Source organism: Carassius carassius, chromosome 49, assembly GCF_963082965.1.
Source record: "Carassius carassius chromosome 49, fCarCar2.1, whole genome shotgun sequence".
Classification (NCBI taxonomy): domain Eukaryota; kingdom Metazoa; phylum Chordata; class Actinopteri; order Cypriniformes; family Cyprinidae; genus Carassius; species Carassius carassius.
The window spans coordinates 7,583,569-7,600,155 of NC_081803.1; the positions used below are offsets into that span (position 1 = coordinate 7,583,569).

At 37.7% G+C, this 16,587-nt stretch overlaps 1 protein-coding gene across 2 annotated transcripts; it reads left to right on the top strand.

Annotated features, from left to right (window-relative positions):
* Positions 1-1,644: 1,644 nt before the first annotated feature.
* LOC132132186 (LETM1 domain-containing protein LETM2, mitochondrial-like) lies at positions 1,645-12,722 on the top strand. 2 transcript variants are annotated; one of them, XM_059544497.1, is made up of 11 exons: positions 1,645-2,022; positions 5,300-5,369; positions 5,974-6,421; positions 8,470-8,613; positions 8,787-8,924; positions 9,015-9,218; positions 9,589-9,708; positions 10,018-10,137; positions 10,840-10,947; positions 11,067-11,132; positions 11,433-12,722. In XM_059544497.1, the coding sequence occupies exons 2-11, from the start codon at positions 5,323-5,325 to the stop codon at positions 11,484-11,486; spliced, it is 1,449 nt and encodes a 482-aa protein (XP_059400480.1). In that variant the 5' UTR covers positions 1,645-2,022; positions 5,300-5,322; the 3' UTR covers positions 11,487-12,722. The 2 variants fall into 2 exon arrangements, with proteins under 2 accessions (XP_059400480.1, XP_059400482.1); XM_059544499.1 differs by having other exon boundaries at positions 1,645-2,018.
* Positions 12,723-16,587: the final 3,865 nt, after the last annotated feature.

Genomic DNA, 16,587 nt, shown 5'->3' on the forward strand with positions numbered 1-16,587 from the left:
TTTCCAACAAGGAAGCTGTAAGTAATGCAATAGTTACTTGAATTTATATTTACAAAGATGTATTCTGCTTTCATGTGTATACATTCCATTACACAAACGGGACTGTTAGATTAAAGTTCAATGTGTTACCAGAGCAGCAGTGTACATGTGCTTCTTTCATCAAAAATTTTAAGAGCCATGAACATGAGTTATGCAGCTGAAATTCTTCACTGTATTCTAAATAACTATTAAAATCATGACTTCAGTTTTTTGGTCAAAAGTCAGTCTCAAATGGTTTCACATGTCAGCCTCTTCAATTTAAAAATAGATTAATAATCTTTCTTTTTGCAATTATACTTTTTATTTGCTGGGATCATCCACATTTATGCTACATATCCTATCATCACAATGCACTGTCTAACAAACGGTCTGTGTAACTTTAATTACTAAATAAACCAAAGAACAACCTTGCAATATACAAGCTATGTTATCTAGTTGAGCTAGTAAAAATAAATAAAAAACAAAAATTCTAGTTAAACTAGCTAAAGTTAATTGTAATCAGGTGTACTAATACGGTCGCAAACAAGTGTTAATCACATTAACAACAAATCTAATAACCGACGATAAACGTTGTATGCCAACGAACTTGAAGAAAATTTGAGGTAAATGTAGCCCATCATCAGATTATGGTAGCTAATATTAGTTAAGTGTTTGTTACTTAAGCAGCGATTAATAAGAGTCTACCTACCTCAGGCCCCAATAAACATTAATAAAGCTGGCAACATGAAATACAACTATTATATAGATTCATGAGAGGTCGGCTAATGCGTTCAAATGTCGAAAATACAGTGATTTCATCAATTTACCAGCGAGCGTACTTCAGAAACATTGAACAAGTGTGGAGTTCAGCGCTGGAACTATCAGTGTTTGGAACTATTGGCGGCTCCACGACACGCGTTACTTCCGCATTCCAAAGTTCCTATGGCAGTCTATGGGAGTGTCGCAACTCTGTTTTTCAACGGCTCTGGTCTTGCTAATTATTCAGTCTCATATGTCATGTATTTCAAGGAGAAATAATTCATGTGGAATAACAATATTTGGTGCTGAAGGAGACGGAGCTGAGCTCCGGCATGGTGTGTTGTGGACCCGAGGATGCGGAGCTGCGCTCCGGCCCGACTGTAACAGTTTTGCATTGTGCTTTGAACACGGCAGCAGGTAGCCTAGATTTAAGCTTTCAATTTAAATAAAAATAGTAAATAGTACAGTTTGTCGATCTAAAATGGAAATTGTGCATTAACAGCTGTCATCCATGTCAATATGCAAATGCGTTGTCAGAACGTATTTATACAGTGCATTTTTTATTTTGCTCGCGCACGCGGACCAAGGTTAAAACTAAATAATAGCGCCATCGTCTGCACAAATATCTAATAACAGCCACATGGAACGCCTTGTTATTCCAAGTAGGGTTATTCAATCACTGTTTTCAGCACTGTAAACTTGACCGTTGCCAAGACAACACTGAGCTACAGCTGAACTGAGATCAGTATATGTGTGATCGTTCATCAACCCTCGTCATCACGGATGAAGTTCCATTGTCCCTCCCGTCCAGCGGATTGGCCAGCGTCACTAGTGCGTACAGCTCGCCCATTGGTGTATGTTGCTGTCAATCACGCCTTGCCTCTCGTCTCGTCGCATCAGAGGGTCTGTTGTCTGGGTCTGGGGCACCGTAGGCAACGTGACAGTCCGGTTTAAAATCAGATCACAATAGTACATCAACACGGATGTATTCATTTTTATGCCCATTTAGATTTAAACTTAAGAAGTGACATACCATCGTGAATGGAGCCTCTCATCCCGCAAAAGGTAAAATTTCCCCCCGTAACGTACCATCGCCTGCGAGGAAATCTGACCCTCAGCTGCAGGAGGAGCGCTGTCGAGCCGGACATTTTTCTCCACCGTCATCCGATCTGACACCATATAACTTACAGTGGTTACAGCCTAACAGCCGTCACACCGCACAACACGGAGCTTTTCGACAGGTTGGTAAGTTAGTCGTTTAATCGTGTTTCGAGCTGTTTAACGCTTGATATCTATTTCAAACCATCCTTTCTTTTTCGTCTGTTGTCTATCAACCGGTCCTCGCTGTAAGTTGTGCATTAACGAATATAAAACAAAAGAACTGTTCGATAGCTTTTCTCTAAAGTTGATCGATGTTCTGTCGACTTTATCCATAGATCAGCCAAGCTTCTGTTAAAGTTGAGCAGGTATTGAATGCGCTGTGTTTTGAAATAGTGATCGTGTATCTGCGGCCTCTGCTGTGGCCTTCAGCGCCTGTCATTAATCTTCTCTGTTTTCACCTAACGTTACTCGCGCCACTTTTCTTATATAACAGTTTAGACGTTTTAAATGTCAAAACTTTTGAAGTGGATACTGTAGTTCATGTTGACCTACGCATAAATTAATGGTGACGTTACTTTAGTTCTAGCGGTGTCGCAATACGTTATAACGTTTTTATAAATTGCCGTCAGACTTTCGTGTGAAATGAAACGTTCCTTGTATTTTAAATATGGCCTGTGTTTTTGACCAGTCTTCGTGTTTGTTTTCTGTTTTCGCATATAAAGTAAGACATACACGTGAGCCGGTATTTGTGTGCAGTGCTCGCGACCTGCCGCATCAGCGCACGAACGTGACGTATGAGATTATTATTGTTGCAGTGTTACAAATGCAGGTTCAACAAAAATTACACGTATCCACAAAACATAAAAGGACATATTCTCCACAAATTCTTGAGCAAATCTAACTTTATTAGTATTTGCAGATTTGCAGACAAATTCCTTGTACTTATTTGTGGATTTGGGTTTGTTTGTATGGAAGCACATGGGTAGCGATATTCAATTTGGAATGTAATATGCAAATGACAATGCAATATGTAAAATGGCAATGCATTTCTGTATTTACATTTTCATTTTCCAATACATTTGTGCAACGTTTGGTGAAAAATGAAAATGAAAATGAAATTACATAATTTTCATTTGCCATTTCATACACCAGTTTTAATATGTAAAATGAAAACAAATTTTAATGCTTTATAAGTTGCAAAATTAAAATGAAAATGTATTACAGAAATTATTAGATATGTATAACATGTTCAAGCAAAAACTGTGGCAAAATGATCATTTAAATGCTATTTTTCTTAAATGCATTAACACTCACAGTCAAGACACTTCGATTGCATTTTCATTCAGTGTCCCGGAATGAATGTAGCAAAATTCAATGTGCACATTGAAAATGCATTCCGAGCCAATCACGTGTCCGCCCCCTCGCGCCATGTCAATCACTGCGTGAACAAGGCGGGGCTTGCAGAAGGTCTGAGACTCAAATCTCAAGAAGAGGATTCAAGTGAGAGAACATGGACAAGACCGTTGGTCCGTGTACGTTTGATCATTTCGGTTTATGGCTTCAATATTTCATTTGCACTTGTGGGCGGGGCTGAAACGCTGCTTTCATTTGATTGGTCGAATCGCTCCAGCTTCAGCTCGGTCTTTTCATTCTTTCAGGCAGAATAAGAGTCAGTGTGAGTGAAGCACTGTAATGTCTGAAACTACACTCACTGTTAATTAGCATAATATTTGAATCAGATGATGCTGGGCTCATAATTCGTGCTGCTGCGACTTGCAAGAGACCCCGTTAAATTATTTCTAGGTTATAGTATTGTATAAATATTGTCCCTCTGATAAATACAGTGCAAATAGTTCTGTCTCTTTGGAAAAAAGTGAAGTGGAAATAAAAATCAATAATAGACTGAACAGTTCCATGTCTGTAACATTTACCACTCTCATATTTTAAGTCATAAGGCACTAGGTATGTGTGTGTGACATTAATAAATAATTGTAAAAATTAATATTGTTACATTTCTGAAATAAAAATAGTAAAATTAGCTCTATGCTGCTCAGTGCTCCTGTAGCCTACCCCAGAGCGCCCTCTCGTGGCTGTAGACGGTAATGTTTTCTCTTGGTTCTTAATAAATGCGAATTATATGTTTTTTTCCTCGTCATGACGTATTTTTGGACTGATGCAACTTATTCCGAAAAATACGGGTAACATTATTATTATTATTTATTATGAGAGTAACTGACACAGACTAGAACTTTAATGTTTCACCAAATTCAGCTTAGATCTTTAGACTCGTCTGACTCGTGTTGCTGTATAACTGGCCAGACTTACCTTCCCAAAAAATCCTATTTAATTTTATTTCATAAATTTAACTATATTTATTTCCACGTCACTGTTATCTCTTATTCTGTCTGAAAGAATGAAAAGACCGAGCTGAAGCTGGAGCGATTCGACCAATCAGATGAAAGCAGCGTTTCAGCGCCGCCCACAAGTGCGAATGAAATATTGAAGCCATAAACCGAAATGATCAAAACGTACACGGACCAACGGTCTTGTCCATGTTCTCTCACTTGAATCCTCTTCTTGAGATTTGAGTCTCAGACCTTCTGCAAGCCCCGCCTTGTTCACGCAGTGATTGACATGGCGGGAGGGGGAGGACACGTGATCGGCTCGGAATGCATTTTCAATGTGCACATTGAATTTTGCTACATTCATTGCGGGACACTGAATGAAAATGCAATCGTAAGTGTCTTGACTGTGAGTGTTAATGCATTTAAGAAAAATAGCATTTAAATGATAATTTTGCCACAGTTTTTGGTTGAACATGTTATACATATCTAATCATTTCTGTAATACATTTTCATTTTAATTTTGCAACTTATAAACCGTTAAAATAGTATTCATTTTACATATTAAAACTGGTGTATGAAATGCCAAATGAAAATTATGTAATTTAATTTTCATTTTCATTTTGCACCAAATGTTGCACAAATGTATTGGAAAATGTAAATGTAAATACAGAAATGCATTGCCATTTTACATATTGCATTGTCATTTTGCATATTACATTGCAAATTGAATATCGCTACCCATGTGCTTCCATATGTTTGTGAATCTGTGTACATGTATTGATATTGGGACCCCTGTTGTTATATCACATTGTTCATGTTTTTTTTTTTGACTTCAAATGTGCAAGTTCACGATTTTGGAAACCTTCAATAATATACAGGAAAAAAAAAATCATAAAAAGATTCACAAAGTTTCACAAACAAATTACAAAAAAATTCAAGGATTTATACCTCTAAAAAAATAAAATGAAATAATCCGTCTAGCCTGACAACGTACAGGTACTGAATATGCAGTCAGTACTACCATTATTGCAGATGTAATTACAATTTAGCTTTTCTTTCCCTCTCTCTTTTTACAGGAAACACAATTTTAAGTCACAAAATGGCAGTTTTCAGCTCACAGGTGCTTCTTGCCGTGACAAGATCAAGGTGAGGCCATCATCCACATTACTGGTGCAAAAATGAACAATTTTATCCTATTCCAAGTGCACTGTTATTTAAAAAATGTATTATTCGATAAAATACTAACATTATTTTATAATTATATTTTGCTGTGTTTCCCAAATATCAATACATCATGGAGGTTCTAACCTTATTAAAACACATTCATTCTTGCATTCACAATATATTTAAGCTGTAAAGATGGCTCCTTTTAGTGATGGTTAATACTTTTATAGGCTGATTCATTTAATGTAACTCCTGATGTAAATAATCCCTTTCTTGTATCCTTTTGCACATTATTATAAAGTCACAGGTTTTACAGGGTTTATATGATCGTGATAGGATTGAAAGATTAGATTTAAGACAAGGCTAATGAGCGATTTTATCGCACTAATCTCATGCTAACATGTATATAATAAAATCTTGGGGTTCATTACTGTCAACAGTTTTGCTTGTTTTTACAAACTGAGGGATGAATTTAAATAATTGTAGTAATCAAGAGCATATAAACTTGAACATCCCTTAAATATTTTACTTTGTGCTTTTAATGTTGTAAATAGTCTCTTTATTGGAGGTTCTGGTTTTCTTCCAGGGGATCCTACATGCTTTCTAAAAGACACAGTTGTGCTTCACTCCCGTCGACCGCATGCATATGCTACCATTCAGGGTTCCTCAGCCGGGCTCCCATCACGGCCAAGTGTCCCAGGCCGCTGTATCCCTGTTACACATCCAGCTACATCCACCCTGGTTGTGTAGCAGCACGTCCCCTCCACAGTTCCTGTGCTTGGCTTCAAGAGGTGAAGGACACCGCTGCGGGTTCTGAACCCGTCAAGGGTGAGTCTTTCCCTCCCGCCTCTGGCACTCAACCGCCGCCAGCTCCACCAGCAGTGCCGAGGAAGTCCGTGGGACAGAGAGTCCTGGATGAGCTCAAGCATTACTATCATGGCTTCCGCCTTCTGGGCATCGACACCAAAATCGCGGGCAAGATGGTCTGGAGGTTACTGCACGGGCAGCAGCTCACCCGGAGGGAGAGGAGGAGGGTATGTTTGGGTCTAAAAGATTTGGAAATCTTGGAGATGTTTTTGATGAAGAGCTTTATGTAACTTTGGGTTTACCATGGAAGAGTGAATCTTTTAGATATGAACTCTATGCTACTTTGATATGGAGAGATATCATTGTCATTTTTAGTATTCACATTCACATGGTACTCCAGGTTCATTTAAATACCTGTAGTAGCAGTCCATCCAATTTGTCATATTTCATATATCTCCATGATATGTGAGCACAAGTTATACATTCTCTAATAACATCCCAGTATTCAATATTCCACTAACTGCTTTTAAAAGTGCTTATTAATAAAATTAAGTGGGAACAAAATGTGTTAAACAGTCAATATAAAAACTTAAATTTTGAAAACTAACAGTCATTTGCAGGAACTTACATCATTTTAACAGTATGATTGGAGCTTTATTTTCAAAGATTTCAGAAATATTTTAATATTATAGTGCATTTTCACAATTAATAAGAATTCACTATTATTTCATCCATATCTCTTTGAAAAAAAAACCTGTCTCTTACAATTTGCATTTAACCATTTGTACTACAATAGTACATGTAGAACATTTTTATATTATCATAGTATTATATATTACTACATACATAAAATACTATACATACTAATTAGGGGTGTAACGGTACACAAAAATCACGGTTCCGTACGTACCTCGGTTTTAAAGTCATGGTTCGGTTCATTTTCGGTACAGTAAGGGAAAGAAATGCAAACATTAAACTGCAGGTTGTTTATTACTATAAACTTTTTTTTAACAATTTGTTTCCCCTTTTTTTAAAATACTTTTTAATAAAATATATATAAAATAAAAAAAGAATAAGAAATAAAATACTTCTGCAAAGTTCTCCACTAAATAAAATACTCTCAGTCTCAAACCAATATCATATAATAAGATATAATGAAAAATATAAATAAGTAACTGATTACAGTGCAGCATTACCAATCCCAGCTTGTAGGCCTGCTCTTATTTAAAAAATATATATAACTTTTCCAAAGTGTAAAGTGCAGCATCAACAGTTTCAGTTTTTAGACCTGCTCAGATTTCGTTATTGCGTTGGCCCGATCGGAATTAAGAGCAAAGGTCTGTTTAAATGCGGACGGGAACTGCGTTTGAATTACAATCGTTTTTTTCCTAGTTGTAGTGATGTTCACACTCTCGTGATGCCGTTTGAAAACCTTAGGCCGGTGACACACTGGCATATTGCACCTGTCAAACGTAGTCTATTTTGCCGTCAATACTGTTGATGGTGTCCTTTATCAGTAGGCTTTATATTTATGCTCAACATGAAGTATAGATATTGTTGTCGTGAAGACAAGATCCTGGTCTGTCGGTGATCTCCCTCTATGTCACCTACAGTAGCAGCAGCGCGCCAGCGCCGCGTCAGGCACGATTCTGCTGTGTAAAGACACAGAAAACGAAGCAGCCGTCACACAACTGACACAGAAACGCCACGCTCACGCCACGCAGCCAGTGTGTCACCGGCCTTAGAATCAGCTGCAGGGGGGGATTTGCGCTGAACGCAGAGACTTCTGCCACTTAATATGTTCGTTTGGAAACACGAAAATGTACCTATCATTCCGCACACAAAACATTGCATTCGGTCATTCGGTACACACGTGCACCGTACCGAAAGCCCTGTACCGAAACGGTCCGGTACGAATACATGTACCGTTACACCCCTAATACTAATACTATACTATCCATGGTGCTTCTCTCATGTATTGTCTCGAAACATCTTTATATAAGAATATACAATAAGTAGTTTGACAGAGGAAAATGTGTCATAAGTTCTTAATGTACATACAGGATTTGATTTTTATGAAAAGGTATTTATGTTTATAATCCTGTTAGAACAAACCAGTGCTTAGTCAAGGATTTATATGTAATGTGACACAATTAGAATTGCATAACCAAAAAGCTTAACACCTCAGTGAAAGTGCAGCTGGATTGGGCCAGAAATGATGCTTTTGTGTTTGACTATGGACAAATAAGACCGGTCTCATTCATTGTCTCCACAGCTGATGCGGACATGTGCCGACTTGTTCCGGCTTGTGCCCTTCATTATCTTTGTCATCGTTCCTTTCATGGAGTTTCTGCTCCCCGTATTCCTCAAACTCTTTCCAGAAATGTTGCCTTCCACATTTGAGACCGAGTCCAAGAAGGTATTATAAGCTCATGTTTTAAAATTTGATAATGAGTTCAGCCTAATTTGTTTAGCTTGAATTATGAAACACTTGAAACACATAAGTCTGATAAATCTGAGTAACAACATTCATGAAGTTTCTCACAGTTATTAAGTAATGACTAATGAGTTTTTCTTTTTTTACTCTCACAGGAGGAAAAACAGAGGAAGGGTCTTGGGGCTAAACTGGAGCTGGCTAAGTTCTTACAGGAGACCATTGGTGAGATGGCCATGAGGAATAAAGCAACTGTTGGAGACGAGACTCAGAGGTTCTCGACTTACGTGCAGCAGGTCAGTTCGATAATCAAATCCATTTTTCTATATCGTCCATAGTAAAAATTGTTCTGGATGTGACTGACGCTTCTAACTTGTCTGTTATAGGTGAGGCACACCGGTGAACAGCCCACCACTAAAGACATCGTGAAGTTCTCCAAGTTCTTTGAGGATGAGCTGACGCTGGAGCATCTGGAGCGGCCGCAGCTGGTGGCCTTGTGTAAACTGCTGGAGCTGCAGCCCATCGGCACCAATAACCTGCTGCGCTTCCAGCTGATGATGCAGCTGCGCACCATCAAGGCCGACGATGAGGTGAGACCAAGCCAGACAACTGCTACCGCCCATCTAAAGTAGTTTTACAGCTTGACATGTTGCTGTGACCTCAAGGTTTCTGGGTGACTAAACCATACATCTTAAAATCGTCTACACCGAACACATAAGCTACTTTTCATTAATTTTGCATGCTCTAAACAGACATCTTTGACCATCGCTCTTGCATCTTGTTTATGACACGCATTCTAAAAGCACGGCCGTCAAGTTAAAATAATTTCAACTTAATATTAAAAACATGTCTTGAATTGTATTTTATCTTTTTAAAGTAATCTTCTGGGTTTGATTATGTTAAGGGGATGATCTCAGCTGCTGGATAATCTTGATTTTTGATTTGCATGTGTCTCTGTAGATGATCGCCAAGGAGGGTGTTCCCACGATGACCGTAGCCGAGCTCCAGGCCGCCTGCAGGAGTCGCGGCATGAGATCTTTGGGTCTGACCACAGATCAGCTCCGACAGCAGCTACAGCAGGTGTGTGTGTGTGTGTGTGCAAACCAGCCTGACTAGTTTGTAAAACTGCCTGTTGGAGGATATTTATGACTGTCTGCCATGCAAAGACTGCAGACAAACTGAAAATGAAACGCATACAACAGACTTTAAACCAGGGGTCTCCAAACTGTGTGGTGGGAGGAGCAAACGACAGACATAGTGGGTGTGGCCTGAAGAGGCTTTATTTAACAGAAAATAAATGTAAAATTTCCAAAATGGGGAATAAAATGTCCAGAATAATTTGAGTCACTGATGAATTGTTAATTGTAATTGGTGTTCTTTCTCTCTCAGTGGCTGGACCTGCACTTGAAAGAGAATGTGCCACCGTCCTTGTTGCTGCTTTCCCGTGCAATGTATCTGACGGACCTCGCTCCTAAAACTCCAGTCATCCCACCGGTGCCCAAACTGGAGGTGATAATTCAATTCTATTTGTGTTTGTCTATATACATTTTCAATAAAATACTACAGATTAGAATCAGTCCTCTAAATGTTACAAGTGAATTTGGCATCACGACATTATAATGTGCAGTATTAAAAATAAATGCTCAAGATTCCATTTAAAGTGTTGTTAAATCATTAGTTTGTTAAAGATTAACTGTAAGTGATTAAATATGTTGAATGATAATAGAAATCGAAACTCTATGATACTCCAGTCACCGATGTATCATGAATATCGGCACTTCTATCTCCTCAGACTATCCAAAACACACCAAATATATCAGCTTATATTTCACATAATGTAAAATTGGTTTCAAACACCACAATTATGCATTCAAAAAAACTCTGTATGCATTCTGAAAATATCCAAAGAGCATGCATACATAATACATTCCTGCAACATGTTGTAAATATTGAAGTATTTTTCTAATAGGCACGTAGACTTTATAAATTAAACCAAACTTTGTCAGCTTTTTTTACTTTCTGCTTGAAAACTTACTTCATTGCTTGGCAGCAGATTACCTTTGACCTTTGAAACCTTAACCAACTGATGTCTAGACCTTAATCAGGCAGAAGTGCAGACTGGCACATCACTGCCGGGGTGACAGCTGATAGGTTATCAGTGTTCTGTTAATGGTTTCATATGTAATGACCTTCTTTATGTCTGTGTCACAGAAAGCCACTCCTCCTCTTGTGGAGGCCGAAACCGCAGCTAAAGGGGATCTGCTGTCCTCCTCAGTGGAGATGCTGGTGGATTCTGCTCCGGTCATCAAAGACCGAAAGGTAGAAATCTTATTATAATATCACCAATCAATCAATATCTCAGTGTTCAGGTGCACTCCAGGTTATCAGTCAAGAGTATTAATTCAGGATACTGCTAACTCTTTGAATATGTATTTTAGTCTGAAGAATTGTTGGAGAAACCCAGAGGGCTGGACATGCCATCACCCGAAGCTCAGTTACTACATGTAAGTGTGTCACACAAGATATTGTACTGGTCACTCAATGTGTTCAATCTATTGAAAGACGATAAGTGAACAATATGTGGTTTTGATAAGACTACTTTGATTATTGCACATATTTGCTTTTAATGAGTTTTTAACATGAATATATGAATAAATGTGTCTGGGCATATATAAATGTCTATTTAACTATAACTGGTGTATGTTTTGGTGTGTATATCTTCGGCGTTGATGTAGAAGCTGCTACTGTTGTCTAGAAACTGTTGGGTTTTAACACACTCGCCTCTATCTGTTCTGTCACATCAGGCTAAAGAGGCAGAGCTGTCACAGAAGGCCAAGATGAGCGTGAATGGGATGTGAGAGGCACTCCATGTTTCTTCATTCTGTTGGAGAAGAGGGTGGAGGTTCGAGTTTGGTCTCTTCCACCGCTGCTGCTTCTGCCCCGGAAGCGTCTCTCTCACTGTCCAGGATTTCAGAGGCCTTGCCATCTCGCACCTCTCATACGGACCAGAGGGACAAGCCGCATCACATCCTCCATTGACATCTGGTCCTCAAAAAAGAGGAAAATCATTCATGTTAGAATTCAGACATCACTCCAGCTTGACATGTTTACATCTCCCATCCCCCTGAAGATTTGACGAATAATCTAAATTAACATAAAAAACCCCCCCACCAAAAACCAGAAAATGAAAAAGGAACTCCCAAGACTTGCCACTCTTTGCTGAACTTCATTGTGTAAATGTGTAAATAAATTGTACAATACCTACATATTATATAAGTGCTTCTGCTTTATACAGTCGGCTGTGCCAAATGTGTGGGCTAGAAGGTGAAAGACGTCATATTTTAATATGAGGAATGCATACGTTGCATTCTGGATTTAGTTTGGCAGATGAATTGTAAATGGCCAAGTATGTGGGTATTTTTTTATTTTGATTTGAAAATGTCAAATTCCCGTTTCTAAGGGAATTTTATGTTCACTCCCTCAGGAGATTAGCGGTGTAGCGATTACGCCAGGCCTGCCTATGGCAGACTGCAGTTTGGCACAAAAAATGTTTTCTCATAATCTATGTATTTAATTTGTTAATACTGTACTGTGTCCCCCTTTCAATCATGCGTTGAAATTTTTCCTTGGCAGAAAATCTAAATGGAGTCGTAAATTTTACGTTTCACTTATGGTTAGAAATATTCCAAGTTCCCCTAAAACAAATGTTATTGCATTTCATGCTGCACTGGAGGGAAAACAATGTAGTATGGCAGTACTGTGAAGTTTTTTTTTTAGTTAAAAAGCATTGAATCCCCTAAATGTTTACTGTTTATTCCATAGCCTGCTTTTAACCCAACTGTAAACTTAATAGATTTTTTTGTTTGCATCTTTAAACTGCCCTGTCCCATTCTGTCCTGGTGCACATTTTTATGTTGGATCAATGGAGTACAATTGAAAATTGAGTTTGAAACTGCCTCTCATGCACGGTGTTAAACAGTGTACCATCTTATCCCACTGTACAGTCAGAAAGGTGCTCAATGCTCGTATCTCTTTTTATTACACATCCCAATCATTATCCCCGTTTATTTAGTGTAATGTGAACAAATAAAATGGTTTTTGTTTCTAAAATTGAAAACATTTAACAAAATGATCAAATTCATTCATAATATCATAATAATTGATACTTGTTTTCAGTTAAAAAGATAAAAAATCATTAAAAATCTTCAAAGATCAAAATGATTTGAGGTGAAATTTATTTTGTCATGAATCTGATCATCTAAATTTATTGCAAGGTAAAAATACATTTATTTTTAGCTGCTCACCAGTCCATTTTACCCAGGACATTTCAAATTGAATTGCTAGGGTGTCCGTGGACAAAATAAAATGCAGAATATTCATTTAAAATTTAAATGTTATAAAATGCATTTTAGGGCTGTCCGTATTAACTTACAACACCATTAATGTTAACTTATAAGCATGTTTAATACATATTAAGCACAATTACCACAACTACTGTATTTGATGCTATTACTTTACTTTTGTAGATTACGCGGGGGACGTGTCCCCCCCCCCCACACACTTTTATCATCTCGGAAATTCGTCCCCCGCACTTTTTCAGGCAAATGTGTTCGTATAGAGGTTTTCAAGAGCTGGTGTGATTAAATATAGATTTAAACTCAAAGAGACAGGATAGTCTGCGCATGACCTGATGTTTTTTCGGACCAAGAAGGCGAGATGAACGTCACGGAGCGCTAAACTCTCCTGCAGTGTTTGTGTGTGTGTGTGTGTGTGTGTGTGTGTTTCATTCATACTCGAAGCCGGAGGGCGCTCTCGCGCAGAAAGTCATATCAGGAAACTCCTAATATGGACAACAGTGTATGAAAACTGTTTTTTTTTTTTCAAGTCCAAAAAAATCTCCAGCAGATGATAAATAAAGTATATGAACAATGCAGTGCTAATTGACATAGCATTGATTACAGTACAAAAACTAGTCTACCTTATTATGTGATAAAAAGTGTTTGTAGTATATAAACAAATCATTATTATTTGTTATTGTCCAGCAGTTATAGATTTCTAAGCCAATTAAAAGCTAGAAATTAGAGAAACATTCAGAAAAAATTCTCTTTTATTATGATAATGTTGAAAACAGCTGAGTATATTTTTTTCAGGTTTCTTTGATGAATAGAAAGTTCAAAAGAGCAGCATTTATCTGAAATAGAAATCACTTGTAAAATGATGCCTTTATCATCACTTTTGATCAATTTAAATAATCCTTGCTAAATACAAGTATTAATTTCTATCATTTATTTAACAAAAAAAAAAAATATATATATATACTGACTAAGCTTTTGAATGATATAGTGTATAATGTTGCAAAAGCTTTTTATTTCACACAAATGCTGATCTGTGGATCCTTCTATTCATCAAAGAATGCTGAAAACATTTTACTCATCTGTTTTAAATATTGATAATCATTTTAGAATGATTTCTGATTAATGTGACATTGAAGACTGGAGGAATGATGCTGAAAATTCACCTTTGATCACAGGAATACATTACATTTCAGAAATAGAAAACAGTTATTTTAAAAAGTACAAATATTTTACAATATTACTGCTTTTGCTGTACTTTGGATGAAATAAAGGCAGGCTTCGTGAGCAGAAGAGACTTCTTTCAAAACATTAAAAATCTTACTGTTAAAAAACTGTTGACTATAGTAGGCTCTATAGATTACAGAAATGTTATATCGTAATGTTATATATATATATATATATATATATATATATATATATATATATATATATATATATATATATATATATATATATATATATATATATATGTGTGTGTGTGTGTGTGTGTGATTTCTGTCCCCCTCACTTCTGAAAAGATGGCTACGCCCCTGGTTTAGCGGTTGAGGTGCAAGCCTCGCCGTGGTTCTCCACCATGTCCTTTGACTCTACGCAATGCATGTGACTCCTGGGGAAAGCTGTTCAATGGTTGATTGGAGATGACTTCTCTGTTTTTTACTTTGACTCTATTTCTGATCAGCAGGAATGTCCTCCAAGTTCTGATTCCTCAGATTAGTTCAGTGGATCATTAGGCCAGGACTTACACTGCTCATGCTGGAAGGGTAACATGGGGCTGGTCATAAGACTCCTTCATTTCTTTAAAGTCGCTCATATAAACCATGAATGAGCTTTGATCATTCTGAGGGTGTACATGTTTAAGTGACTTTTAAGATAATTTCCCACAACCATTCCTAGTGCTTCTATACTGAGGATGTGACAAATAAATGGATGACATAACAGTGGAAAATTTAGCTGTTTAAAAAAAAAAATGTGTCTATTGGAGTTCATGCCTTTGAGTGCATTGTACTGAGTTTCAAAATGTTGGATACATTCTGAAACAAGATCAACGGTGAAGCCACAGACGAGTATACGCTCTAGCAGCACTTAATTGCTCCTAACATTTATTTGATATTTTGTTATGTAATGCAATTTAATACATACATCTTAAAGGGTTATTTCACCCAAAAAATCAAAATTATGTCAATAATAACTCACCCTCATATCGTTCCAAACCCATAAGACCTCCGTTTATCTTCGGAACACAATTTAAGATATTTTAGATTTAGTCTGAGAGCTTCCTGTCCCTCCATTGAAAATGTGTGTACGGTATACTGTCCATGTCCAGAAAGGTAAGAAAAACATCATCAAAGTAGTCCATGTGACATCAGAGGGTCAGTAAGAATTTTTTAAAGCATCGAAAATACCTTTTGATACATTTTGACTTTTTTAATGTGGCTGACTCCCTCTGAGTTCAAACAAACCAATATCCCGGAGTAGGCTAATGCATGCACTCAAACAGTACACTGACTGAACTGCTGTGAAGAGAGAACTGAAGATGAACACCGAGCCACATAACGAACAAAAGACTGACTCGTTTACGAGTGAAGAACCGGTTGCATCGATTTTCGGATCACCAGTAGTTCTTTCGGACAGTTCAATTCAATAAACCAGTTGAAGAAAACGGTTCACCGGTTCTTTTGCGCTCGACGTAATGGTGTCATTGGCGAAGATTGCCCTTGATTCAAGCCTTTGGTTTACCCGCGCTCATAACACTAGCACAGAATCAGTTCAGAATCAATCACCAAAAGAATCAGTTTGTTTCAGACGCTCTGTGTGTCGGTCTGCTTCACGCTGAATCACACATGCGCAGTATCATCAGCTCCTCGGTTCACGAATCGGACGTGTCAACGGTTCTTGACTCGAGAACGAGTCAATCTTTTGTTCGGTATCTGGCTCGGCTCAGTGTTCATCTTCAGTTCTCTCTTCACAGCAGTTCAGTCAGTGTAGGCCTACTGTTTGAGTACATGAATTACTCTGGGATATTGGTTTGTTTGAACTCAGAGGGAGTCAGCCACATTAAAAAAGTTAACAGCTTAAGTCATTTGTGGATTAATTCGTATTGGAGACGCGAACCGTTTAAAACGATTCAGTTCGATTTGGTGAACTGGTTCAAGAAGATCCGGTTACATCGAGTTATTCGGTCGCGAACCGGATATCACTACACTGCTGTGTTTTGAAATCTCACAACAGACACGGAAGAGAAGACAATGCTGAATAAAGTCATAGTTTTTGCTATTTTTGGACTAAAATGTATTTTCGATGCTTCAAAAAATTCTAACTGACCTTCTGATGTCACATGGACTACTTTGAAGATGTTTTTCTTACCTTTCTGGACATGGACAGTATACCGTATATACGTTTTCAATGGAGGGACTGAGAGCTCTCGGACAAAATCTAAAATATCTTAAACTGTGTTCTGAAGATGAACGGAGGTCTCACGGGTTTGGAACGACATGAGGGTGAGTTATTAATGACCTAATTTTCTTTTTTGGGTGAACTAACCCTTTAATTGGCTTTAAAACAGTTTTCTGGCCATTTTTGTTATATACTGTACAGCATGTGGCCA

What these genes read in the sequence shown, in the direction of transcription:
- LOC132132186 (XM_059544497.1), top strand. Translation starts at nt 5,323, where the DNA reads ATGGCAGTTTTCAGCTCACAGGTGCTTCTTGCCGTGACAAGATCAAG. An exon ending in CTTGCCGTGACAAGATCAAG is followed by an intron (nt 5,370 to 5,973) that starts GTGAGGCCATCA and finishes GTTTTCTTCCAG; the next exon opens with GGGATCCTACATGCTTTCTA. An exon ending in CCGAAGCTCAGTTACTACAT is followed by an intron (nt 11,133 to 11,432) that starts GTAAGTGTGTCA and finishes CTGTCACATCAG; the next exon opens with GCTAAAGAGGCAGAGCTGTC.